This window comes from Callionymus lyra, chromosome 2 (assembly GCF_982586985.1).
Source record: "Callionymus lyra chromosome 2, fCalLyr1.hap1.1, whole genome shotgun sequence".
Taxonomy (NCBI): Eukaryota; Metazoa; Chordata; class Actinopteri; order Syngnathiformes; family Callionymidae; genus Callionymus; species Callionymus lyra.
This window is the reverse complement of record NC_141819.1, coordinates 14431698-14459502: the sequence shown is the minus strand read 5'-3', so window position 1 is coordinate 14459502 and position 27805 is coordinate 14431698. Positions and strand designations below refer to the sequence as shown.

General features: G+C 37.4%; 2 protein-coding genes across 2 annotated transcripts; both read left to right on the top strand.

Moving 5' to 3' along the window:
• Nucleotides 1–1460: 1460 nt before the first annotated feature.
• On the top strand, nucleotides 1461–19028 carry mcoln2 (mucolipin TRP cation channel 2). The gene is made up of 14 exons (XM_087783612.1): nucleotides 1461–1584; nucleotides 2089–2242; nucleotides 5400–5573; nucleotides 5680–5836; nucleotides 7467–7545; nucleotides 7611–7707; nucleotides 7884–7983; nucleotides 8732–8844; nucleotides 9126–9275; nucleotides 9864–9965; nucleotides 10612–10734; nucleotides 12745–12951; nucleotides 14976–15109; nucleotides 18734–19028. The coding sequence occupies exons 1-14, from the start codon at nucleotides 1541–1543 to the stop codon at nucleotides 18768–18770; spliced, it is 1671 nt and encodes a 556-aa protein (XP_087639738.1). The 5' UTR covers nucleotides 1461–1540; the 3' UTR covers nucleotides 18771–19028.
• A 1580-nt stretch (nucleotides 19029–20608) lies between these two features.
• On the top strand, nucleotides 20609–27439 carry lpar3 (lysophosphatidic acid receptor 3). The gene is made up of 3 exons (XM_087783611.1): nucleotides 20609–20718; nucleotides 22127–22881; nucleotides 26782–27439. Exons 2-3 carry the CDS (start codon nucleotides 22140–22142, stop codon nucleotides 27105–27107), a joined length of 1068 nt encoding a protein of 355 aa, XP_087639737.1. The 5' UTR covers nucleotides 20609–20718; nucleotides 22127–22139; the 3' UTR covers nucleotides 27108–27439.
• Nucleotides 27440–27805: the final 366 nt, after the last annotated feature.

The window sequence follows — 27805 nt, the reverse complement described above, 5'->3', positions numbered from 1 at the left end:
AACGATAACAGAAAGGTAAAAAAGCAAATGTCAATGAGATCAACATTTTTCAAATATTAACTAGGATTTTCTGGAAGAAAAAGTAAAATGCATTATGAATAAATGTTAAAGGTGTTGCAGATAAAAGCAACCAAAAAACAAATAACAATTATTTTCAAATAGGAATTAAAGGATATGAAGTAGGGAGGTAGCTGACTGAACGATACACATTTCTTCTTCACACATGAAGGTAAGTAAGTAAGAGACCAGGGTCACAAAGTGCTTTAACAATCGAAAAACAATACACAGTTAAAACATATACTATAGAAGGCCAAGACACATAAGACAAACATAGGAGTCCCAGAAAATCAGTAAAAAACCTGCACAAATAAAAATGCCTTAAGATGTTTCTTGAAGGAGTCAGTAGATCATCAAACACAGAGGAAGATCGTTCCAAAGCTTAGGAGCAACAGTCTGGAAGGATTTCTCTCCTCTGGTCCTGAACCGTGTTCAGGAACCATCAGTACATCCTGATCCACAGACCTCAGAGCCCAGCTGTAAGTCTGGATCAGATCACTGATGTAAGGAGGAGTCTGACCATGAATAGATCTGAAAGTAAGAACCAGAATTTTAAAATGGATCCTGAAAGAAACTGTAAGCCAGTGAAGAGTTTTAAGGATCGGAGAAATGTGAGTTCTTCTACTAGAACCTGAAGAGAAATATCTGGATCTGCTCAGTCTTCAATTCAGGATCAACTCTGGATGCTTTCAAAAACAGGTGCTTTTCTCCAGAACGGAAATATAAATCTAAACCCTTTTTATTGAAATATATACAGTTTATACATGTTTTATGGTGCTCTTTACATCTGATCCAGCCTTACACCCCAGCTCGGGCTCTGAGGTCTGTGGATCAGAATCTACTGATGGTCCCTGAACACGCTTCCGGACTAGAGGAGAGAAATCCTTCCAGGCTGTTGCTCCTAAGCTTTGGAACGATCTTCCTCTGTGTTTGATGATCTACTGACTCCTTCAAGAAACATCTTAAGACACTTTTATTTGTGCAGGCCTTTCCTTGACTTTCTGGAACTACTCTGTTAATTCTCAGTATCATCTTGACCTTTAAAGTATGTACTTTATTAAGTATTGTTTTGATTGTTTAAGCACTTTGTGACACTGGTCTAAAAAAAAGGGCTATATAATACAAATGACTTACTTACTTACTTACTTTATATTCTGTATGTATCTGCTAGAAAAATAAAGCGTGGGTCCAGCAAAATAAATAAGTGAAATTATTGTTTTTTACTTCTTCATCTAAAACATTTATATACAAAATAATGATTTGGATTATTTTATTCGTTTTTTATTTATTTAATTCGAGCATTTAGTCGATTTTTGTCAAGAATAAACAGGGAACAACAACAGCGACTCCTAGTGGCCAGGGAGTGGAAGGTTCGCTGCCACTTCCTGATTGGTCTGCGGAGGCGCGCGTGGGTCCTCTAGTCAGAATCAGCTGGTGGATCTTCAGGTCCTGTCAACACGTCTCTCCACGTGTTCTTATCAACATGGAATTACTGGTGCGATATCTGGACAGAAGTCATTCAGAAAGGTAAGAAACATTCATTGAATAAAGTGTGTCTTAGTTCCCGCGAGGGTTGTGACTAAATGTATGAACTTTGAACTCCCCAGTGTCGCTTAGTTTTTGTGTAAACATTGTATATAACCGTGTTTATCCATATGAGTCAAACATTTACCCTGGATTTAATACAGGTTATTATGAAGTAATTTAGTCTTAATTTAGTTTATATAATATATAGAAGAAGAAAACAACTGTTGACTTTAGGGAACGTCTTTGCATTTGTGAAGAAAACGGTCTAACTTTACATGAAAACTAGCAGCAGGAATGAAGATCTTTACCTAAACCTCTTCCTGTTTTGCAAATCACAACTATTGCTTCATACAATATAATGAAGAAATTGCCTTTTTGACACTTTCACTTCTGTGTTTTCTCCTCCCAAATGTCTCCTAAATTATGTAGAAGCAGCTGTTTTTCATGAGGAAATCCCCCACTCCTCCCTTTTTTTTCATTTATTTATCTTTGTTATTGTTACAGCTCGACATCTTCTCAAGATGTGATCATGGAGGAGAGGCTCAGGGACGACCTGAGGTTCTACTTCATGAGCCCGTGTGAGAAGTACCGAGCCAGGAGGCACTTTCCCTGGAAGCTGGTGGTGCAGATCCTGAAAATCATCATGATCACCACACAAGTATGGACGACACAAAAGTTTATCAAAGCTGCTACGCTTCAAAAGGCTGTTTGTTGACATGTTTGTCTGCGATTATTGTCGGCAGATGAACGTTTGTTTGTAAGTAAGTAAGTTTTTATTTGTACAGCGCTTTTCCAGACCAGGGTCACAAAGCGCTTAAACAATCAAAACTATAGTCAATAAAGTATATACTTTAAAGGGCAAGATAAAACTGATAACACAACAGGAGTTCCAGAAAATCAAGGAAAAGCCTGAACAAATAAAAACATCTTAAGATTTTTCTTAAAGGAGTCAGTAGACTCCATCAAGCGCAAAGAGAGAAGAAGATGGTTCCAAAGCTTAGGAGCAACAGCCTGGAAGGATTTCTCTCCTCTGGTCCTGAAGCGTGTTCAGGAACCATCAGTAGATTCTGATCCACAGACCTCAGAGCCCGAGCTGGGGTGTAAGGCTGGATCAGATCAGTGATGTAAGGAGGAGTGTGACCATGAATAGATCTGAAAGTAAGAACCAGAATTTTAAAGTTGATCCGGAAAGAAACTGGAAGCCAGTGAAGAGTTTTAAGGTTCGGGGAAATGTGAGTTCTCCTAGTAGAGCGGGTCAGAATTCTATCTGGTGAATTAATGTTTCTGGTACAACTTTCTTCAGGCTTTAAATCACTAAACATCTAAGACAAGTGGCCCCTCACACACCAACTGAAAGTATATGATTTGCAACCCACAGTTGGAGGTGGATTATCTTCCTTTTCTGTGCTATACATTGTGAATTTATTTAATTATGCCTCGACGAACCCTCTGAAAGTCTCTTTATTGAGCATTATGATTATATCGAAATAATGTAAAAGCTCAGACAAAGTGAGTTTGGGTCTCTTTAGTCCATCTGCTGCCTCCTTGACCCAACCTAGGATAAGCAGAAAAAAAAAGAACGTTTTATTGATATATATTTCCCAGTGTTATGATGCTGTAACATTAAGGTAGACTTAAAATGTTCAAATGTGTCTTTTTATTTCACATAAACAGGTCCCATCACTCTTCAAACTAGAGAGACTAAGAGAGTATTTAATAGACCAATAAAAGACTGCAGGTGAAAATACAACTGTAGATACAACTTCTGAACTTTGATGCCAAAATCATGAGCTCGACTCTTTGATTCAACCAACCGATCATGTGCTTTCGCCTTTTTTTTTTGTCGCGCTTAATCATTCATGCAGTTGGAAAAAAAAGTCATTTAGAATTGACTTATGTAGATTTTCTGTTTGTATTTCCTGTTGAAGTACAGTTCGTTTTCTTTTCTCTTCCTCCAGTGGTTTGTTTGGTTAGTTCACCATACTTCTGAGAAACTAGTGTTTGAAGACTTTTAGGGTATTTACTCTCGTCGTTGTGTGTTTGTTTTTCCTTGTTTAAGATGTGCTTAAGTGGTAAGAAAAGGAAAAACGTTTAACTTTTGGATTACTTTCAAACTGTCTAAATAAACATGCCAAACTGTTACTTATTTATCATTAAACGCATGTTTTGTTTAAATTTTGAAGACGGTATTTGGTTGAATTTTATTACTCAAGTAGTGTATATATATCTATATAAAATAAATCCTACAAACATCACAAAAACTCTAGAATTTCTGTCCTGTACATACGTTTTTTTTATAAAAATCTTTATTTTTACCCTTTTTGTTTCCTCTATATTAAGAAGTTATCGCATTACTCAGCAGCTAAAGTAGCCATAAAATACTAGGGATAACTGAGGACGAGAGGATACAGTCAGCTCCAGCAGCTTTTAAAGCTATTATTTGGAAATATATATATATATTTTTTAAAACAAATGAAAGCAGTTACAACTTCGTCAAAAGTCATGTTGTCTGTAAATTATGCAAGTCAAGTACTCGACAATACTACAAATATATAGTTTCTACAGTATCACAATATTTCGCCATACATTTGTGTCTTTGCCCCTTTATTGTGATACGTTTCGTATCGCCATATTTCCATTGCCATTGATTTCAGTCCTAAAGCACAAGGCATTCTGGGATACCACCTTCTGTCAAGAGAGGTCCCGAACCATCATCCTGTGTAGAGCAGGATGGTGAAGCTAGAGGGAAGTCTGCTGCCCCCGCGACCCGACCCTGAACAAGCGGAAGAGTTTTCACCTCAGCAGCACCACAGGGACCAGGCAGCAATTCTGGAGAAACAAAGAGAGACTATATAGTTATATAGTTGAAACTGAAGGTCAAGAGCAAGAAGTATCTTTAGAGTTTTATTGTGTCTCCAGAACATGAGAGTCACTGCTTTGGCGCTGATACCTGCCAAAGTGAAGCCATATCAGTTCGACAGGACCTTGAACAAGACTAAACAAAAGTGTTACTTTAGTACAGTTCAGGAGCAGCAAGTTCTGCTTGGCCGAAGCATATTACCTTCTAGATTTAATTTCAAAATGTCATGTGTTTAGTCATAATCTACTACCTTCTCGACTGCAGTTCATACCAAAAACTGCAGCGAGAATTCTGACCCGCTCTCGTAGAAGAACTCCCATTTCTCCGATCCTTTAAACGCTTTACTGGCAGCCAGTTTCTTTCAGGATCAATTTAAAAATTGTGATCCAGATCTATTCATGGTCAGACTCCTCCTTACATCAGTGATCTGATCCAGCCTTACACCCCAGCTCGGGCTCTGAAGTCTGTGGATCAGAATCTACTGATGGTTCCTGAACACGCTTCTGGACCAGAGGAGAGAAATCCTTCCAGACTGTTGCTCCTAAGCTTTGGAACGATCTCCCTCTTCCTCTGTGTTTGATGATCTACTAACTCCTTCAAGAAACATCTTAAGAAATACTTATTTTTGCCAGCTTTTCCCTGATTTTCTGGGACTCCTGTGTTTATCTCTATGTTGACTTGACCTTTTAGAGTTTTTTATTTATAGGTATTTTAAACTGTGTATTGCTTTTGATTTGTTCAAGCGCTGTGTGACCCTGGTCTAGAAAGACGCTTTACAAATAAATATTACTTACTTACTTACCTTCCTTGTTTTGTAGGACATTAAAACACGATTACAAAATGAAATGAAAGAAAGGACAAAGAAGGATCGATGTTCACCGTCAAGTGTTTCACGATGAACCTACTGTCTCATGTAATACCTGTGAGAAAACTAAACCGAGTCTTTCCTCCGTAGCTGGTCCTGTTTGGACTCAACAACCAGCTGGTGGTGTCGTACAAAGAGGAGAACACCATGACGCTCAAAAACCTCTTCTTAAAGGGATACAGCGGCGTGGACGAGGACGACTACTGCATCGCCGTCTACACCCAACAAGACGTCTACGACAGTCTGTTCTACGCCCTGGATCAGGCGAGTCCTGCTGCCGGCTCAGTATCACATTCTAAACATGAAGATGAAGATCATTTGAATCTGTTGTCAACTATTATTAACACGTTACCGGACTGAACGCCTACAGTACTGCCAGCTGGGTCAACTCTCCGTCGCGCCCATCAGTTACGCCGAAGACGAGGATGGCCGCCTGCTACCTCTGCGCATCTGTAAGGAGCAGTACAGGAAGGGAACTCTGGCGCCGTCGGATGAAGCTTACGACATCGACGCTCAGTTGGAAACGGGTAAATAAAGTCTTCTTCTGCCACGAACGTGTGCGATGACGGCGAACAAACCGGTTATCCTCTTCAAATAGACCCGAAGCATCCGTTTGATGCACTTGATGAACCTTCTTTTTGTGGGTAATTAAGGACAAACACTTTCAGCATAAACTCTCGTCAAAATTTCCGTCAAGGTTTTATTTTGGGATCCTCGGCTTGTAAGTGTCAATAACATCTTCTTTTGGCTTTAAGAGAGTCTTTGGTATAAGTATTGTTTGATGACACTTGCAGAAATCGTCGACACTGATCTAATATGAACTTTACTGTATTGTTTTTCAAATGTTTTATTCATAATAAAATTCTAAATAAAACTATTGCTCATCTACAAATCAGCCCTGAAACTCCCTTACGTATCTTAAGAACCTCATTTTATTGAGTCATTTTATGTTAATAATTAGACAAAATATTGACATTGAATTTTTAACAACAACAAATGATAACCAATGTGTTTGTGGTATCCATTGTGTAGTCTCTGGGTCAAAGTGACCCGGAGGCCCGAGAACAAATGTGGTTGTAGTATACCTTGTGTTGTCTCTGGGTCAAAGCGACCCGGAGGCCCGAGAACAAATGTGGTTGTGGTATACCTTGTGTTGTCTCTGGGTCAAGGTGAGCGACCTCCCTGGTTTCTATAAATAAATATGCAGCGGTGGAGGTTGTTCACCTTAAACAAAACGGGAACACAAGGGATACCACAAAAACGTTTGTTTTCTGGCCTTTGGGTCACCTTGACCCGCAGATGACACAAGGGTTGAGTATCTTAAGAACCAATTATCTCTCAAGAAGCAAATTCAGAGCGGTAGACATGTATTCAGCCATTTTTATGTTAATAATTTTACTAAAATGTTGACATTTAGGAGAAACATTTGACCAATATATTGTTAATATGTTATAAATTGTAGTTCCTGGCATGATATAAATTTGCTAATGTGAACGCAAATTATATTGATTCTCTTGAGATTCCTGCTGAGTTGTTGGTGTGATTGAAATCCCTTATTAGAGACTTTTATTGACAGTGTTGTAAACGCAACATAGGAATTATCTTTGGTGGCATTACATGATAAAATAATGAAACAATAGGTTACTTTTTAATTAATCTACATTTACCTAATTTACCTAATATACAGTGATAGTCTTTCTTTAAGAGTGTGATGTGTCTTTATTACCGGCAAGTCTTTTATATTGGATACAGCTCAAAGGTTGTTTGATATGTTGTGTGTCATTGTTATTATTTAATACATTTATTTATTCCAATTTAATGTGAATGATTCCCATCATTAAAATTTTTTATCTTCTTATGTTGGGTATTTCTAGTAAAACTGTTTAGCGTTTTCTGTGATAATGTTTTTTATCGATGACCAGATTTTCATAAACATTTCTTTAAAACAAGATTGTTTGGCGTAAACATTTTGTCCCATTTCTTTCTCCGTGTCGCATCCAATTACATTTTTAACTACTTAAAGAAAACTGGATTTGAAGAAAGAATCTTGCGAATAGTTTGAATGTGATTCAAATAAATACTTTGGCAACAAGAAGATACAGTAGGTGTTTAAAACATGTGATATAATTATGTAAAACATTTTTATTTTTATTTCAGTTTGTGTGACCCATGATCCAAAAACAGTAAGCAGCTGGAAAAGTACCAATGCTTCCTTTTTTGAACTGGATTTCTACAGGTAAAACATTCCAGAAAATACTTTACAACTTAACACTGACATACTTTTTTTAATTTTTATTCCAGGTTGGTGGACATGGAGCTGTCGTTTCAGTTGAAGGGCATCAACCTGCAGACGGTTCGGACGAGGGAGTTGCCGGACTGCTACACCTTCTTTGTCACGGTACGCTTGATTGTTGATGGATTCAAGTGGATGTAACGACTTTAATTTGACATCCGTTCACACCCTACCATTAAACAATTGCCTTGTATAAGAACATGTTCTAATTATTTTAATCATTCAATCAAAACTTCTTGTTTTATAAACTCTGTATTTAAGTTGTTTTTTTTAAACTCCAGATTACGTTTGACAACAAGTGTCACAGCGGGAAAGTGAAAATAACCCTGGATATAGATTCTGAGAGCAGCGCCTGTCGAGACTGGAAGATATCTGGCAGCGGTAAGAACTGTTTAATATTGAGCTCCCTTAAAATGTGTGTAATTAAATAATTAAAAAATTAATTAATAAAGGGAGAAGAAGTATAAAAAAGTAAGTCTGCTTTAGTTTGTTTTTTTGTTCTGGTTGTCAACCTACAAGATGGTCTGCTCAAGTAAATTTGCTTAAAATAATAGTTAAACCTGTTATAATTAAACATTTTAAAAAGGTTATATCAATAAATACAAGTTAGAAAATGCACTCTTTTATCACCTTGTAATAAATCGACTGTAGTATCAATAAATAAAGTTGAATCTACTTCTGAACATTTCCCAATACAAGCATCAAATAAGTCTATTTATTTTTATTTATAAAAAGTATATTTCATTCTTATTAAGTTGTTACAAGATGCATAATTAAAACATTTTTTTAAACCAGTTTGTTTTTGGCTCTTCAGGGACAGAGTGATTTAGACACATTTATATTGACTTAAACACATGTTTAAAATTGCTTTATTGACATTGTGAGCAAAAAAAACATTAACTAAATCATCAGTGGCAAGGTTTACCACACCTGTCGTATTGATGGTTTACTGAAAATATTTGAGATAGTTTTTCAACTGTACTTGAACTTGTACTTGTACTACGAGCACAGCAGGATTCATTAAAACGTACAAAGGCGTTTTCAGTTTTGACCTTATCAGAGAAAAGTTGGTCAACGACTGCCGTGAACCACTTCTATCTTTATCCGACACACACTTTTATCTCCGCAGCCCAGAAAAATACCCACTACCTGCTGGTGTTTGACGCCTTCGTCATCCTGATCTGCCTCACGTCGGCCGTGCTGTGCACTCGCTCCATCATCCTGGCTGTCAGGCTGCTGCGGGTCAGTGTCGCGCCTTCATTTGAATGTTTTCAATGTCATCTCCACTGAAGTTATTTAAAATGTTATGACATTTTCATGATACAATCTTCATAGGGTTATACTCGAATGAGGCAACGGTATTATTCCCTGCGTCATTCAAACCACATTTTATAATTGTATTTAACAGCGTCATTACCACAACTTGCCACCAGGGGTTGTCATTAAACTTCTTTAAACCAACTTGTAACCAAGTATAATTGCCATTCATTAAACATTACTATTTGTATGGATGTTGTTTGTAGAGATTCTCCTGGTTCCTACACGAGAGTTACAGCAGCGAAGTGTGCGAGACGGACCGCGGCGAGTTCTTCAACGGCTGGTACATTCTGGTCATCGTCAGCGACGTCTTGGCCATCATTGGATCCATTCTCAAGATGGAGATTCAATCAAAGGTACATTTATTTGTAGTTTTACAGCCACTTAATGTTCTTACAGACTTTTAGTCAACTTTGGATTACAACCTTCTTTGCACGGCAGAGCGGTTTATTGACGGCATTATATTGACTGAACGACCTTTAGATCAAAACTGTAAAAAATAAATCAGGTAGAGTTTGGGTTTCACTCATTTACACCAGTAGACGGGTTTATTTTTTGTAGACGTGAGTCAGACTCGGACAGTAATAATCAAAAGAAGTTTCTATTTTTCTGTAACAAATACCTCGTGGACCGGTTACAGTTCCTAGACCAGAGGTGGGGGAACCACTGGATTAGATCACAGTAAACCCATTTGTTTCTGGCTCCCCCCAGTGTTAGAAGAGTGTTATTGCAATTCCATTAAACTTCAGTACTGCAACTGTCAGTATAGTTTAGTTAAGTTTATTTTTAAAAGGTTCAGTTGTTTACAAGAAAAAAAAAGCTCATATTGGGTCTTTTTTTAATTTTTTTTTACCATTATTTAATATTTTTTAAATGTCTCGAAATTCTGCTTTAAACTTTAAAATTGGACACTGTAATAATTAGAATTTGTCTTCTTGTCCCAGAGTCTCACCAGTTACGACGTGTGCAGCATCTTCCTGGGAACAGCCACGTTACTGGTGTGGGTGGAAGTCATCAGGTATCTGGGCTACTTCCAGAAATACAACGTGAGTAACCATGTTCACTGTTGCAGCACATTAAGAAAAGCAAGTCAAAGTCAGCCTGATGGATGTCAATCAAACAAGTGGTGATGGGTTGATGAGCCCCCATAAAACGGGTGTGTAGAGAAGAATCACGTTACAGTGTCTTCATTTTGAAAGGCCACTAGATGGCACTATAATGTCAGGATTCATTTAGTTGTATGTCATGGTCCATGGTTTGTCTCATCTGAGAAGATCTTTTGAGCATATTTGACAGTTGACTCGTGGTTTTGTACAGCAAAACCACGAGATGTGCTGTAGGTCAGAGATGATGTGAGAAGTTTGTGAGATTAAGATAATGGAAATATGCAAGTATTGTCCATCAAAGTTCAGGCAACGTAGGATTTAGGTGCAATGACACTTTTCTATAACATGAGATCTTTGGAAGGTAACTCAGCCATTTCTGATGACTTGCATTGATAAACTGCCTTTGAATGACGTTGTAGACAATATTTGTTTCATTATACTTTCACTGCAGTGTCAAAAATCTGAGCTGATGATTATAAAACATGTCAAAACTTGACACAAGGATGGAAATATACCTCATGTGCCATTGCAAAAAGAAACGCATGTAGTTTCTAATGAAATAAATGCATTGAATGTTTCTTTCCAGGTGTTGATTTTAACCATGAAAGCAGCTTTTCCTAAAGTGCTGCGCTTCTGCTGCTGTGCCGGCATGATCTACCTCGGGTACACCTTCTGTGGCTGGATTGTACTGGGACCCTACCATGAGAAGGTAAGGAATCTCTTCACCAGATCATCTTAAACTAAACAATCATTTTCTCTTTGAATCACCAAAGTGTAACTTCGATAACCTCCGCTAGATGTCAGTATTTGTCTACCCGGCGAAACATTTTGCGCGACTTCGACGTCATATAGAATAACAATATACAACGTAGCCCAAATTATCATAAACAACTACTAGCCTGCTTCAAATTGGAAAATAATGTATTTAGTAAGAACAGGATAAACAGATTTCAATAGACTAAACAATGCACCTCAATGTTTGAGTTTATACCTTTTTATTAGGCAAAAATGTTGATGATGGCCTGGTGTATTTTATTTAAACGTGTGTGCAATGTACATCTTTTATTTAACTTAAGGATATTCATTCTCTGTGGTTTCTTTCTGGACCTTTGTTATGTTTGAAAAAAAAAATGTTCCAGACAAAATGCAATGAATTATAATGGTTAGCTTAGACCTATCATCGATGCTAAAGATGAGTTGTGATGACTCCTGGTTTCTTAAACGCTTCTGATGATGACTACTGAGTGACAGGTCCTAATAGAACAGGGTTGTCAAACTCCACCAGGCAAAGGACCAGACTTCTTTAACTCGTAACAAGGCAGTGGCCAAGACAACTCAATTCAATGTTATTTAATTTTATTTAAAGTGTCTTATCATAAAGTTATCTCAAGAAACTTTGCAGTTTAAGCAAGACTATAGGGGAGAAAAGTAAAACGGATCTCAGCAACTTAACAATGAATGAATCACAGCGTGGCGAGGAAAAACTTCCTTTTAGAAGGCAGAAACCTTGAGTAAAACCAGACTTGACGGCCTCCTGCTGCGACCTGCTGGGAGGGTGGATGGGCACAGGTGATGAATGCAAAAAGAGAAGGATATACAGAGAGAGCTCAGTGTCTTAAACTCCCCCAACAATCTAAGACTATAGCAGCTATGAAAAAACAAAAAGGGTTGGTTCAGAGCCCAAGTCAGTCCTAACTATTGGCTTTATCGAAAAGTAAAAAGTTTTAAGATTACTCTTATTCACAGGCAGTCCGACTCTATTGTAACAATGGCTAATTTTAGACTTGAAAAAAAAACAACAATCTTATTTTGTCTTTATATTAAAACAGTGAAAAGTATTATAGGTGGTCTTGTTCGGAGTTAAACTAGAACTGGATGGCCACCATGAATAGTCTGATCCTATTCACCCCTAAGTCACTAGAAATATGGAAATATGTTTTCTTCTTTTATAACAGTTTACTACTGGCTATGGAATAGAATAGAATACGTAAGACTGTGTCAACTGTGTGTAGGTGATTATAACTTTAAATAATGGTGCATTTTCAGTCAGTTGGTTGCCAAAATAATTTACAAAAAAAATAATCATAGAATTAAATTTGCAACATCTGGAGATGCCACTGTACAGATCGAAACTACCAGAGACTTTGACAAGCGTGTTTGGTTATCCTCGACCTCTAGATGTAAATTATTTAGACAAGTCCTACACACAGGAGGCGTCAAAACAAGTTCACAGAAACAGATGTGAGACTGAGATATGCTGCTCATGAACTCCAGAGAAGATTTTATTACTGACACGAATTTCCAAGCTTGAGTCCACTAATGTGTTCATGGTTAAACCACCGCGACCGATTTTTCAAAAGAAATTTGAACAGAAGTATAAAACAATTATTGTTAACAGATGCGGTTTAATGGCGGTGGAAGTGCCTGGAGATGAGATCCAAACAAGTTTTATTTCCCTAGAGTCGTAATGCTGTACACAACTGAGATGTTGTCGAGATATACACATGTCTGTTGGAGTATTTTCACTGGATTCTGTATTTACCGAAGGAGTAAACAGAGGATGTCGCTGCGCTTGCCATCCCTCACGTCCTCAATGTTGCATCTCCCCGAGTGCAACCATGTTCTGTGCACCACAACTGAACACACCGTAGAACTAAACACGAGTAGAACCACACAAACGACGTCTCCTACTGATGACAACTTTTGTTTCTCTCTCCAGTTCGAGGGTCTGAGTCGTGTGGCCGAGTGTCTGTTTTCGCTCCTGAACGGCGACGACATGTTCACCACCTTCGCTCAGCTGAAGGACAAGAACATTCTGGTCTGGCTGTTCAGTCGAGCTTATCTCTACTCCTTCATCTCGCTCTTCATCTACATGGTGCTGTCGCTCTTCATCGCCCTCATCACTGACTCCTATGAGACCATCAAGGTGGGTGATGAGAACTAAATACTACTGATGGTTTGATGAAGCTTCATGAAGCGGTGTCATTATTTTCAGAGTCCACTAGATGGCGGTCTCTTCACTATTTTCCTTTTGTTTTGAACAACTGTTATAATGAAACTTCACATCATTTTAAAACGGCTGGCGCCACCTACTGACCTCTAAACAACATGACATTGTTTCATGAAGCTTCATCAGACAATAACTACTCATAATTCAAAAGATCCATGTGTGGGGGAAAAAAAAAAAAAGTTTGCATTCGGAGACGGTTTTAAGGATCATATAACAATACAGGTATAAGATAAATAAAAGGCAATCAATTTTCCCAAAAGACCCAACTTGATATTGTAGTTTTACATGTTAAATAAAAAAAAAAGATAAAAAGCCTAACTTATTGTTTTATATATTGTTCTCAAATTGCCCCTTGTGTAAATAATAAAGGAAATCTAATCTATAGGATCATTAGGAATTTAATTCACTTAAATAGGGTAAACTCTTGGTAATTTTCGAAATATAACAATTACAAATCAGATAATTATTATTATATTTTAAATATAAATGTATATATATATATATATATATTAAGAACAAAAGCTTAAAAGCTGTTTTATTTACCTTTATATTTTTTGATATCATTAAAATGACAACAACATGATGTGGCAAGACATTTGTTAAAAGTTAAAAAAATAACTTGTATATAATATTTCTATTGCCAATGTATTTTATATTGATGAAATTATAAAACAACAAACATTTTTTTCACATTTGTTTCCCTCTTATACGATCAAAAAAAAAAAAAAAATATATATATACAATAATTCAGGCCAGATGGTATAATAAATCCATAACAACATCCTGACAAGACCAGTTTTCCTGGTTGGGTCCTAGATCATGTGCTCAGCAGTTTGGTCGGCTGGATGACAATAAAACTAAATTCAACGAGGTGCGTTTATCCTAAAAGGGAAGCTATACATTTATGTCGTACTAATTCTGTAACGTCCTTATGGCCTGCTTCCTGCTAGACTTAAAAAAAAAAAAAAAAAGATTGGAGAAGCACCGGAGACAAGTGGTGAGAATAAGCCCGCAAAATGGTAGCAACAGGAAATGGAACAATAGAAGCATAAACAATAGCAGGAGGGATACGTATTCTGATCTTCATTTAAGTGTCAACTCCTTCATCACAAAGTTCCTTCTTCATTCCCCAGAGTTTTCATTTTTCAGAGCATGTATCTAACATATAAACTCGCCTCAGTCTGGAGACAGATATTAGCAGCAGCAGTTAATAACTCAACCAAACAATAGAACAGAAGCCAGGAGAGGTGGAGGAAGGAAGCCTGGGCCAGTGAGATGCTTGGGGTCACACTAGGCATCCTGTCTAGTCTGCACTTGTGTTGGAACCGTGTTTGAAATCAAGTGCGTCTGTTAATGACTTAAAAACATCACACATCACGAGACAAAATGCTGCGAGGCTTATTTTTAGTAAGCTGGAAACGCAGTAAAAGTCAGAGGAGCAACAACATCCAAACAAGTATCCAGGATGATCAGACTCCAAAGCCAATAAATTATTCTTTATTCAGATTAAATGCAGTATCTTTTGGGTTTTTTTCCACAGGAATTAGTATTTTTAGTACAGAGTTTGATTTCCTTCTTAAGGATTGTATGCATTTTAATTTTTTTATATGAAAGTATTTGTCTAATCTAAGAAACTGTCTTTATTCCGCAAACTTGGAGCAGTTCCTTTGATGCAGTGACACGATTTCCTGTTTTTCTGCTGCTGGTGATGTTGATATGCTTGTTCGTCTTGTTGTTGGTCTTGTGTTGCTGGTCTGCCTCTGCACTTGTGATACTTCCATTGTTTCTCTTCTTCCTTTGCTGTTTCCTGACATTTGCTATGCAAGTCAGTGCATGTGGTTTCATGCATGAATGTAGTTTTTTTTTTTAATCTTGAAACATTTGACATGATGAACTCTCATACGTGCTAATATTTTTTTTTTCTGTTTTTAAACCAACAGAATTACCAAAAGAATGGCTTTCCTCAAACGGATCTACAAAAGTTCCTCAAAGAGCAGAAAGACAGCTCGGAATTGGAGGGGATCAGCTTGGGGAGTCTCAGGACCAAATACTCAGTTTTCACCTGCTGTCAAAGGTAAACTAATGACACCATTTGTTAGCCAGACTCACCTGTAACTGTGTGGTTCTTAAAATGGTGCCAAACTAAGATTGTGAATTTGTTACTGCTCCAAAGTAAAAGAGTATTTTGTTCAAAAGTGAGGAAAATTGAGAGTGAAATTCTTCTTGTGACTTAATCTAGAGACTTGCATCAAAACAGTGCCTTGACATGGACCTGTGTGTCTCTTGATGTGAGACCCCGCCCCCCTGACTGAAACCAAAGGGTTGATGGTGCAAACATGCCTGTTTGCTGCCTCTTTAGTGAGTGAGGATTTGGAGAATGTGCCTAGATATCATGGATAACTGGCAACGAAGAAGAAGAAAGCTGGTGACTTTACATTTCTTAGCCATATCCTGAAATATCTAAGGTTCTTTTGAAAGGACTTGAAAGTTTAACAAATTATTTTTTATACTAACTTGTGCTACTGCTTTATTTAACAAGTTAATGGTAAAATAACATCAAATATTGATGCGTATTGTAAATACGATTTTTATTTTTTATTATTATTTGGAATTGACCAACACATCTTAAAATCTTTTTTTTTTATCTCTTGAAGTGGAAAACTTTATCCGATTCAGGATTTAAATTTGGGTTTATCTTCGATTAGCCTGTACGGTCATCCTTAAAAAAAATTTACCAGGAAATACATTTAAATTTACATCTTTGGGAGATATAAATGTTGTTTATTTCATTCCATAAATTGTACATATTATATTGACGGATATTAAAAATGTATTGTCAAAGCATTTCCGTCCCATATTGCCCAGCCCTCTCCAGAGCGGCATCCTGGGTAATCATTGCGACATGTTGTAGAAGGAGGAGGCCACGGGGCGGACCAGGCCCTCCTTAGATAACCTGCTTATGGTAAGCTTCTTTAAATAAATATAGGTTTTCTGTGAGACTCCCTGTTACAAGAAAGCGATCTATTGTCATTTTAACCCTGATTTAGTCCCAATATTCCGTCTCCGGTCATGAAAACGGTTAAAGACACGTCAACAAAAACACATTTTCATTGAGACATTATACTCTTGATGATCTACCTATTTCCCCCGTTTGCTTCCTACGATCGAATCTCTGTCATCAACCGGCTCCACGATACCTCGGAGTTCCCTCCACGCTGTGGTTTGGCTCTGGCCACGCAGCGGTCAGTCGCCGATGAAATTAGTGGTGGCAGCTCGGCGGACACACCCAGTGATGGCTGATTACAGAGAGGCTGAGGTTGTCGCTCCCCTCCACCCTGCAGGCGAGCATCGCTGAAGTGACTCCAGAATAAAAACAGGCCCGTGAGCAAATGCTCTCAGTCGGTGGATCCCGAGCCGTGAAGCAAAAGCAGTCAGTTTGGCTTCCTCTCCGTTGGTCGTAAGATTAGACGCGGTGGTCGGCGTTTGCGGTCGCGCAGTATAACTCGACGACTCTCTGCAGCTTGTGTGTGTTTTGATGCAAGAAAAAAAAAACTTTGCATCTGTTTACTGCGCTCGGTTATTTGCATCCTGCGTAACTGTTTTCAATGATGGTGTCTGAACCCAAAGAACCACAACAGGCGACGGTTTCTCACATTCCACTTGTGAAATGTGCCTTCACAGACATTCAAGATGGTCTTTTGTTTTATGTTTTGCATCTATTTATGATGTTGAGATGATCGTTCTGTGGTCTGGTGTTTCCTGCAGGTAACGGGGAACTCAATTACAGACCAAATACTACTTAGTATCAACTATTATTCATCTTCAAAGTGATTTTGTTGGCCCGGTTTGGTCCATCGTGTAGTAGAGCTCAGTTATTCTGAGTTCTCTGGTTAGTAAACCAAAGGTCTTTCCTGAAATTCTTCAGTGTGTCTGAGATTAGCGTTGACCTCGCTCACAGATAAGAAGGTCATAGACTTGCTTTTGAAGTTTTAGAAGATAGTCCGTAGCTTTGACCCACTTTATTTTAAATGCCAGGAAAACCACCAACAGTATCATTTCCTCTAGACCTTTAAAACGACAAAGATGTCTTTCAATATTGAACATTTTATTTTATTTTTTACAAACTCCAGGTCATTGTTGACATTTAGTTTTGAGTGTTTTTGTCAAAGTATTACTTCATCGCACATAGTAATGATGACACCTTGGAACTGGACCAGTTGAGCGGTTGTTGAAAGTTTCAAAAAGATGCTAAACATCTTGTATATTAACATATCGGAATGATTCAAATGTCCTCCGGGTCGAAACTAGCTCAGGTATTAACTGTGTAAACGCAGCACAGTTTAATAAGCTTTAGTTTACTTTTTGCACACATAAAAAATAATTTCAATTGATATATCGTTTCGCATACATCTGGCCGAGGTATTCTTCCTTTTACAACAAACTTAAAGTGCTAACACTTGGCAAACATCTAATATTGGGAACCAAAATCATATTCATATGGTTGATTATGAACTGACTCTTATGTATAACCCATGGATGCCCACTAACTTCTACTTCCGCCGTGTCTTCCACGTGTTCAAAGAGGCTGTGAGATCTATCAACGTCTGTAGTATCGTTTCCATTCTTTTTTTCCCCCCCTGATCGAATCTCCTGCTCTCCTTCTGTGGATCTGGAAGATGTTTCACTTTGTCTCCTCCTCGTCTTAACTCCATTAGCGACCACGTACTCATTAGCTGAGTGTTTTAGGAAGCAGATGCTCCTCCAGACTGGGATCATCTACAGGCGCCAGTAGGTTCCTCTCTGGAGTTGAACGTGAACTTGTCACTTGTTATTTACAAAGACTTGTTTTCATCGTTAGCTCTGCTTCATTAAGGGCCTCTCAGATCCCGTAATTGAAGGCACTGCTGGTAAATGAAGGCATCATCCTGAGCACTATATAGATCAGTCTCCTAAGCATCTGCCCTTAATGGGGATTTAGGATGAAATTTCATCCTCAAAGAATCCACCGTGATGGTCCTTAGATGAGTCAGAATCGTCAGTTTACATTTTTGACACGATTACTGCAGCAAATTCACTCGTTAACTGGTACTTAGTGGATTCTTGTCCGTCTTGTTCAAACGTCTCTATGATTTCTATCCGTATGAAGTGATCAAACTGACGAATAATAACTGTGTTGTTCATCTTGTTTCGATGAAACCGGCTTTTTTTTTTAAAAACGTTCCAGACAACCGATAGCAGACAGAAAAACAGGTGGATGACTATTTTGAGAAGGTGAAACTGGAGGTAAAATGTTTTCTAGAGAAAGAGAGAACACCGTTTCTCTTTTGTGTTTCAAAATAATTAAATAATCCTTACGGCTTATTATAATGTATTTATGTACAATTGAGAAATATTGCAATATATGCTGATTTGGTCTTTGGTATTTGCTGCTAAGTACAATATTTAAAAAAAATAAATGTTGTTTTTAAATCCTTTACCAGGGAAATGTTGTTGTTTACCATAAACAAACAAATATCCACTTTCCAAAAATGCAACGGCTTGTTTTTTGACATATTTATTTCTATGACTTTTAAATAAATATTTGTTCTATTAATCTTTCGATTAGAATCAAAACGAACAATTTAGACATTTAAAACCTCCTTCACAACTTACTAACATTTTTTTGTTTTGATCATTTTACATGTTACTGTCGTTGCAGAGTTCCTGAGAGCGATGACGTCACACTCATAAGTTGAGACGGTACGACGACCGAAAGAACGATGATTTGAATGACGCAGGGGGCGACGTTTGTCCGAAAAAGGTTTTCAAAAGTTTGTCAAAATGACAATGGGAAGGTGGCGTCAGTCATGTGACTTGAAACCAAGTTGATTGTTGTGAAGTTTACGAGTCCCGTTTGGACGTGCACAATATTTTTCCTTCTCTACGCGTGTGTGTGTGTGTTTAATGTTCTTTTGATGTGTTGACCTGTCTAAATTAAAGTACATCTTTGTATAGTTCTGCCAATGTTTTTGTTTTTTTTCTTAAGCTTATATTTGATATGTGACACAGGTACTTGATTACCTGTTGAGTTCCTGTCTGACGACCAGGAACTAGACTGAGTCACTGCACTGCTTCTGGACCTGTTTGAACAAGCTCCAGCATGATGGAAGGCAAATAGAGGGATTTAACATTATGATCAAAGACACATGATTTGTTTTGCACCAAAGTTAACAGTCTTACACCCTGGAGCTGCAGAAGAAAACGACGACAACATTATACATTATACTGTCGCTCCTGAGGTCATTTTCATAGTTTTAAATTATTTTTTTTTAAATAACTACAGTACTTTGTACATCAGAAACCCTAGCGGCCAGGATTATAGATTCGATTAAAGATCATTTTACAGTCAATAGTGTAAATAAAAAAAAACCTTTGTCGGCACTACTGCATTATTAAACAATTTAAATGTAAATCAAATCAAATATTGAATCATAATGTTGCTGTCGGTGTGTTTTTCAACCTAGATTAGCAAATAAAATGACGGCCAACATTATGTAAGAAGGTTGTGTTTACCCTGCTGGGTGTTTGAGTTTGGATTAATATTTTTGTACTGTGTTTAGAGTGTTTACGAAAATGTTTACGAGTTTATTTATTTTTTTATAATTGACCAAATTTATCTCCCAAAAAATGTGATTCACTCGACTCTGGTGAATCCTTCTGGTGCGACTAATCGTAAACCTTTGACCGATGAAATAATAGTATATCAAGGGATCATTATTTTGTTCACTGTTGCGTTCAGATGCAAAACACGGGAAGAAAAAACATCTCAATTTAAAAAAATCAAAAAAAATCTGATGAAATCATCACACACTGTTCATATTGTTGTTGACATTATATGTATATATTATATGCAAAATAAAGGACAACAACCCTAATAAAATAGTGGGGTTTTTTTCCCTTAAAAAAAACTTGTTTTCTTTACATCGGTACAGTGTATATTTGAAATCAGGTCTGTTATGAAGTAAAAATGTATATATATGAGGATAATAAATTGTTTACTATAAATGTTGAAGTCATGTAAACAATTGGACAAGAAAAAAACCCAAAATAAAATTCCAGATGCTTTATTTGTTATATTTTCTCTCCTATTCCTTTTTGTTGTTGTATTTTTGCACCCTATAGAGAGAACAAAAGCACCTGCTAATAAAAAGTAAACTTGTTTTCAAATAATACATAAATAAATACTGTTCTGTCCGTATGTTGAATACCCAAGTTGCTCGTACTACTTTTGACGTTTGTTTCCTTTTAATCTGATTTAAACTTTTAAATAATGTATTAAGCATAAATATGTTTAAGATCCTGACTTATTTTTGGATATTTTGTATCATTATTTATAGACAATTACAAAAACTAAGTTAGCAAACCTATGCTACCAAGCGTTTGATGATAATCAAAATGGCGGCCGAGGTAGCGACCGTGAGCGACGCCGGCGACTGTTGCTATGGCGACTGGAGGAATTCGAAAGTAGGCGGGATGATCCACGCCCTCGAAAGAACTCCGGAGACTCGAGATTCCTCTTCAGCACTTCACCAGTTCTCCCGGTCACAGTCCGTCAGATCCTTCCCAGCAGAGACAGAATCCTGGAGGGCTTCGATGCGGAGGAGCCTCCGTGGAAGTTACCCGCCCCACCGCCGCGGTCTTCAGGTGAGTGAATCCGCTCATCCGGGTGCGTTACCTGTCGATCAAAAATGTTGTTCAGTAACAAAGGGTGCGAATAAAATTGAACTCTCTTTAGACATTATTACTACAAACAAGAATTATTATTATTATTTTTTTTTTATCCTAAATATTAGTGTTAAAACATGTTATTATTAATTCAAATAAGAAAAACATTAATTTGCCAATTTACTAGTTTTATAGTTTTTTATTAATAACGATTTTTTTGTTTGTTTCTTAAAGAACAAAAAACAAAACAAACTACAAATTAAAGGAAAAATTATTCGCCTCCCATAAGTGGTTCAAGTCATGTAAACAATTGAGACAAAAAAAAGATTGAGGTTTAATTCTCATTTATATTCAAAACCTTTTCTTTTTAAGTATTTTAAATAGGTATTTTGGAACCCTTTCTAATATTATGGTTACAACACGTTAACTTAATTCACGGAGTAAAATAATAATAATAATAATACATCATACATATTAAAATGAGGGAAACAAATCTCAAGTTAAAAGAATGTTTGGTAAATTAAAAAAAAACAAACAACCTGATTTATTGCATTTTTGTATTCACGTTTACCAATAGACCTGTCTTTAAATTAAGAAAGTATAGGATGAATAAATGTCTTTGTCAAACAGTTGGTTAGAAAGACGCAGGAGCATTCGAAAAAACATGGCTTGAACAAAATATATTCAAACAAAAACATAAAATATCTTTAGAAAATATAAAAATGTAAAATACAGAATTTGAAATCATAGCTTTCTGCAAGTAATGATGTATATTAAGTTGACTTTCTTAATAAAATTAGTAGTCATAACTATATAATATAATATTTTGTTTAAAAAATGTACCATAAAGTATATATAAATATGTTAAAAATTGGGAAAATAGGAATTATGCTTTTTTTTCAAAAATATTTTTTGATAACCCTCTAAAAGTAAAGTACGCCATATGGTCATGTACACAAACACACGTGTAAATGATAATAATAAAACAAGCCTTAAATAGAGAGTGGAGAAGATAAAGTGTCGGGGATTACATGTGTGTCAGTCAGATGGAGGCAGAACGTATACAACATAAATTACAGCTTTGGTCAAAACTCTTGGTAAGCAAAAAAAAAACATGGCTTTTTTTTTTTTAAAGTGGTCAAAGAAAGAATTTCACCCACAATATTTAGTCTGACTTCAACGCTGAGGCTCCGCTATCATCGTTTGACGTTTTCATTCAGTGGATTTATGATCGCAACCCTGCAGTGTTGAATCTAATCCAGCAACATGAATAAATGTTGATTTAATAGATTAATTTTGATCAACTTTTACTTGTTTTTTCTTTCAGATCTTTTTCAGGATTATGAATGTTCTGATATTTCTCTCACACGATATCATCTCTTCGTAGAAACCCAAACAAAATGGCTCTTCCCAACCAGAGTTGCCACTACAACGAGTCCATGGGCTTCTTCTACCGCAACATCAACGCCAATGACAACTGGAACTTGACCCAACTCATCGCGGTCCAGGTGGTCGGCTCCATCTTCTGCTGTTTCATCCTGGTCTCCAACGTGATGGTGGTCGCCGCCGTCATCACCAACAAGAGGTTCCACTACCCCTTCTACTACCTGCTGGCCAACCTGGCCGCCTCGGACTTCCTGGCCGGGATCGCGTACGTGTACCTCATGTTCAACACGGGCGAGGTGTCCCGGACGCTGACGGTCAAGGGGTACTTCATCCGCCAGGGTCTCCTCGACGTCAGCCTGTCGGCGTCGCTGGCCAACCTGCTGGTGATCGCCCTGGAGCGATACATCTCCGTCATGAACTGGAAGGTCCACAGCAACCTGACCAAGAGGAGGGTGACTATGCTGATCGTGCTGGTGTGGGCCGTCTCCATCTTCCTGGGCGCCGTGCCCAGCCTGGGCTGGAACTGTATCTGCAACCTCAGCGACTGCTCGGAGTTGGCGCCCATTTTCAGCAGGAGCTACTTGGTGTTCTGGTCCGTGTCCAACCTGGTGGTGTTCCTGGTGATGGTGGTCATCTACCTGAGGATCTACTTGTACGTGAAGAGGAAGACCAACATGCTCATGTCGCACACCAGCGGCTCCATCAACCGCAAAAGAACTCCCATAAAGCTGATCAAGACGGTCATGGTGGTGCTGGGTAAGTGTTCCGTGGAACATTTGGCTACTTAAGAATGTCATCATCATTAGAGAAAAAATTGCTTCTAAAAATGGTATCTATAACACTTTATTGGCATCAACAGTATGTTTTGGAGGTTTAAAAAAACATTTACCTACATTAATTACAAAATATCTACAAATAACTATAATAAATAATACATTTTTACTAAAATAATAAATAATAAATAATAAATAATAAATAATAAATAATAAATAATAAATAATAAATAATAAATAATAAATAATAAATAATAATACAATAAATAATAAATAATAATACAATAAATAACTACAAAATAACCTACATTTAAAAAATCATCTACTTCAAAACTAAATGTAGAGATTGGCAACGCATTCTTGGTCTGAGATATTTGGAAGTTTTTTTTCATATTGAATGTGAAAATATACATTATTAAGGGCTGAGTATCGATCAAAAATCCATTCCAGTTCTTGAACGATACTTTCCTTGATACATATTCTATCTATAATATGAAAAAGTAAATGTTATTATATATATAGTACAAAACCTTTAATTTAATTTTTAAGCTTTGGCAAATTAAAAAAGTAATTAATTTCCTGTGCAAAAGAACACTAGCTAACAAGTGACAAATTCATCAGACGCTGACAGCCTTTGTCATTTATCAATTTTCCTTTCAAACATTCACACATTACCAAGTTTTGATCACACCTGGAAGACGAAGCATTTTTTTCGGTCGGTGCTTCAAAAGAACCAAAGTTTGATACTCAAACTAATCTCATTATTTCTACTTGAGACCAGCGGCTTTTAATTAACATTGCATTTTAATCAAACAAGTCACAACATAGTGTTCGTGACTCATCAACTACCCTCCGGTTTCGTAAGAGAAACTCCTTTTTTCCCTGCATCCTTTTGACAGCACATGGTTGTGCAACAGTTAATCCTGCGCTGAAAAGCTAACAGATAATTTACCTGAAACTCACTCGACTGAAGCATAAACACACTCAACCATAAAAATGTGAAAGCTTAGCTCAAAAGCTTTAAAGAGTAAGCAGCCTCTTTTTGGAGTTAGAGGCTGAAATGTATGTCAATGTGATGATTGCAAACAGTTTTTTTCCTCGTATTCATCCAAAAAGACCCTTAAAAACATCCAAATAACTCCATACTGCTCGTCTGTAACGTCCATCTTGTACTGAAGCCTCGACGAGAGATTTCTTTTGGGAAAAAAATGAAACAAGTCTTTATTTTAAGCTTGTTTGTAACATGCTAGACAGACATGAAACACTTCTAGCGTCTACTTTTTGCAATGGTGACGAACATCATATGGACATAAATATTTACCTATAACTCCGAAAAGAGACAAATTACTCTGGAAATAATTCTGACATTAGACCACATACGAGTACAAACTTGGTGAAATTGAATTGGTAAGTAAGTAAGTAAGTCATTTATATTTTTCTTTATAGCGCTTTTCCAGACCAGGGTCACAAAGCGCTTAAACAATCAAAACAATATTCAATAAAATACTTTAAAAGGTCAAGATAACACTGAGAAGAGTCTCAGAAAATCAGGGAAAAGCCTGCACGAATAAAAATGTCTTAAGATGTTTCTTGAAGGAGTCACTAGACTCCATCAAGTGAACTATAACTTTTAGAGTTGATTGTTTGTGTCTGTGGTTATCTGTGCGTCCGGCTTTTAGTAAAGACAACATACGTTGAGTTAAGGTTTTTTGTGGGTTTGAAGAAAGCGATACTCTCTTTAATGGCTTCAAAAAGCTTTTGCTCAGTTCAGCATTAAAGTCTAAAACTTTTGAGTGACGAAATGTATTGCCTTTGTTTTAAAATTTATATTTAGGATCATTATAGTTTTCATTATAATAACAGTTTTTTTTATTCCTATTATTTGTCTTTTATTAAGTGATTTACTTAGTTTTTTCAGCCTTCCTGTGTCAGAAAACACTGTGGTTTTTGCAAACTTCTGAAACCTGTCAGTCATCCTTTTGATCATTTCCGCTGAGGTATATAAGCTGTTATTGTCATTGGCGATCGCTGGTGTGAAACCAGAATAATTTACGAAAAAATACTCACCATCATTGATGTAAACCTAGCATTTTATTTTTATTTTCTTTTACGAAACAATCTAGCATCAAGGATCTTTTCTGAAATCTGAAGAGTCAATTTGGTAAAGATTCAGTTATCATCTGTTAGCTCCGTGTGCGCAGAAGCGAGAGAAACTAGTCCAACCAGTTCAGAGCTGTAGAAACCGGCACCGAGAGGGGCTCAGCGTACACAACAAACAATAGTATGTATCCTGAAGCACAGAATGTATAAATAACACGCACTTGATTACATTTAAATGATACTTGTCCGGCCGTAGTTAAGGACTTGTTTACTCAGTAAAGCAACATCTCACAAAGTCACCTGTGGTTTAATAAGTAGCAAGATTTTAGATCAATACTATCTAAACATTAGTGAGCGGCACTTCAAGGAGATCGATGTTTTCTTTCAAAAGAAGCTCCTTTTTTTTGATTGGCCGCCGAGGACAACGCATCGACCAGATGTTTTCGTGTCACTTGTTTTGTGTCGGGGCGGACGAGATGCTTATAGTGCGGGCAAGTTGCTGCTTGTGGCTGTGGCTCAGAAAGCCTTTTGCAGGGACTCTGAATTGTGCCCAAACATGTTTGCGATAGTCAGCAAATTGGTTGCTTTTATGACTGCATCACTTGCCAAAAACACACCAGTGTTGAACACAATAAGGGTTTTGTCGACCTTCAACATGAACCGTCTTGCTGACGCTGAGATAAAACTCAGATACACGGTGATCAACACGTGCTGTGAGTTTATAAACATGTCTTATAAAACCATTTGAGGTTTCCTTGACCCTATCGAAAGTACCTCTAAACAAGCAGCATCAAGGCATGTTTGTCCAGCCATCATATCTTGACCTTCACCCTTACGTTGTGTGAGACACTCCTTAGCTACCGGAAGTTCCAGTTCTTATTGTGTGTTCACGGTCTCTGGGCTTCAGCGGCGAAGGAAGTACAGTACATTTTCAAGGGGGGGTCAACTTCTCATTGTTGTATGTGGGAAGTTGAGATGAGTGACTATACACAAGCCAAAAAAAAACTATGACCATTATTCACTGAAAGACACATGTAGTGAGAAAACAATGGACCAGACTAATAACCAGTGAAGGTCACTGAATTCTATTTTTAAAATCTTAAGCATAAAGTTGTTTAAAACAAGAATACATAACTGTATTTGTAACAATTGGTTTTATTTTGAAAAGTCATGTCCAAGAGGAGAACTCTACCTATTATTTCAATGATGTTCTTCACTATGTTAGTGTATCTAAACAACCCTTTACAATACCGGGTTAAAGTTTTAGAGGCTTTTTCAACTGGAAGATAAAACAAGAATCTTCATCTTGTAAATAAAACGTTCATGCTGTATTTGGCAATGAGGCAGCAGAGATTGTGCGACAGGCAAAGATTCCAGAAACATTTTTTAAACTTGATTTCATTTTGTCGTTTCGAGAAAAGGAAGATCAAGAACCTTTGGGCAAAATAAAAGTACACCTATTTAACAACACATTACACTTGAGAAGGAGAGCCTTTGAAATTCAAGAGGTCAACTTTTGTGTGTGAGTGAGTTGTAGAGAAATAAATGATTTAGCACTGGTTTAATTTTAGAGATACTTGTTGAACTTTTTTTCCAATATGCAGGTGAAACTATTAAGGTTCCGCCCAGACCATCAACAAGTCCTTGTGCCGTCCATTTATTGGTACCACACCAAAATCTGACCAGGGAAAATAAAATAAAAATAAAATAACTAAATGTCTTACTTGGCGATGGATGAATCTTTGAGTTGAATAATAGTAACGCTCGTCTCTTTCCCCTCCAGGGGCGTTTGTTTTCTGCTGGACACCAGGCCTGGTGGTTCTCCTGCTGGACGGCCTCTGCAACAAGTGTCAAGTCATCAAGTTAAAGCGCTGGCTGCTCCTCCTGGCGGTGCTGAACTCCGTCATGAACCCTTGCATTTACTCCTACAAGGACGAGGAGATGTGGGCCACTTTCAAGAACCTTTTGCGCTGCATCGGGAATGGCACTCGGCGGCAGCGCTCGACGAAGGCCAACGCCAGGCCGCTGAGCTCGGCCCAGGACACCGGCACCAGTCAGCCTCCCTCGGAGGAGACGAAGAACGAGGACGAGGATATACTGAAGTCTTGAGAAGAAGGATTTTTATATTCAACTTCTGGCTCGTTCTGAGAGGAGATGACTTGAACAGGCTTGGCCTCCTCCAGAGTCGTGGCAGTGACACGACAAAGACTTTGGGATTCGACAAGAATCTTCTCCAAATGTAAATATACTTATTTATGTCATGAAGCTCCTCATCATTGTGTTATAGTTGAAGGAGTTCAACAAGGGTGAATCCCCTTCAAAAGTACAGATAGTTGCCGTCTACTACAGGAACAATACTGTCATTATTCTGGTACTGTTTTAACATGCATGTATCCATGTTTCAGGTTCTCAAGAACCCATTAAATGTCTTTCACTTCCAACACTGCTCACTGACATAATTGTTAATATATCTGCTTAAAGTTCAACTAATGTGTTGATTTAAGTGTCTCTTAAATAGATGTTGGTCTCTATTGTATCATCAGTGTCTGTTTGTACAAATTTATTATATTATATACAATTATACAAACTTTATTGAAATATTTACATTAGAAAATGATCTTAAGCCCCGCCCACTGACAACAAGATTTACCATAACCACACCCCCTTTGCTCTGATTGGTCAAACTTTGAAATTTGTCACTGCACGTCATCAATCCTGGAAGTCTCCAAGGGACTTGTTGTATAAACAAAGCAGAGCGGGATCACAGCTGGCTGGAGGAGGAGTGAAGCCATTATTACGTCATAATG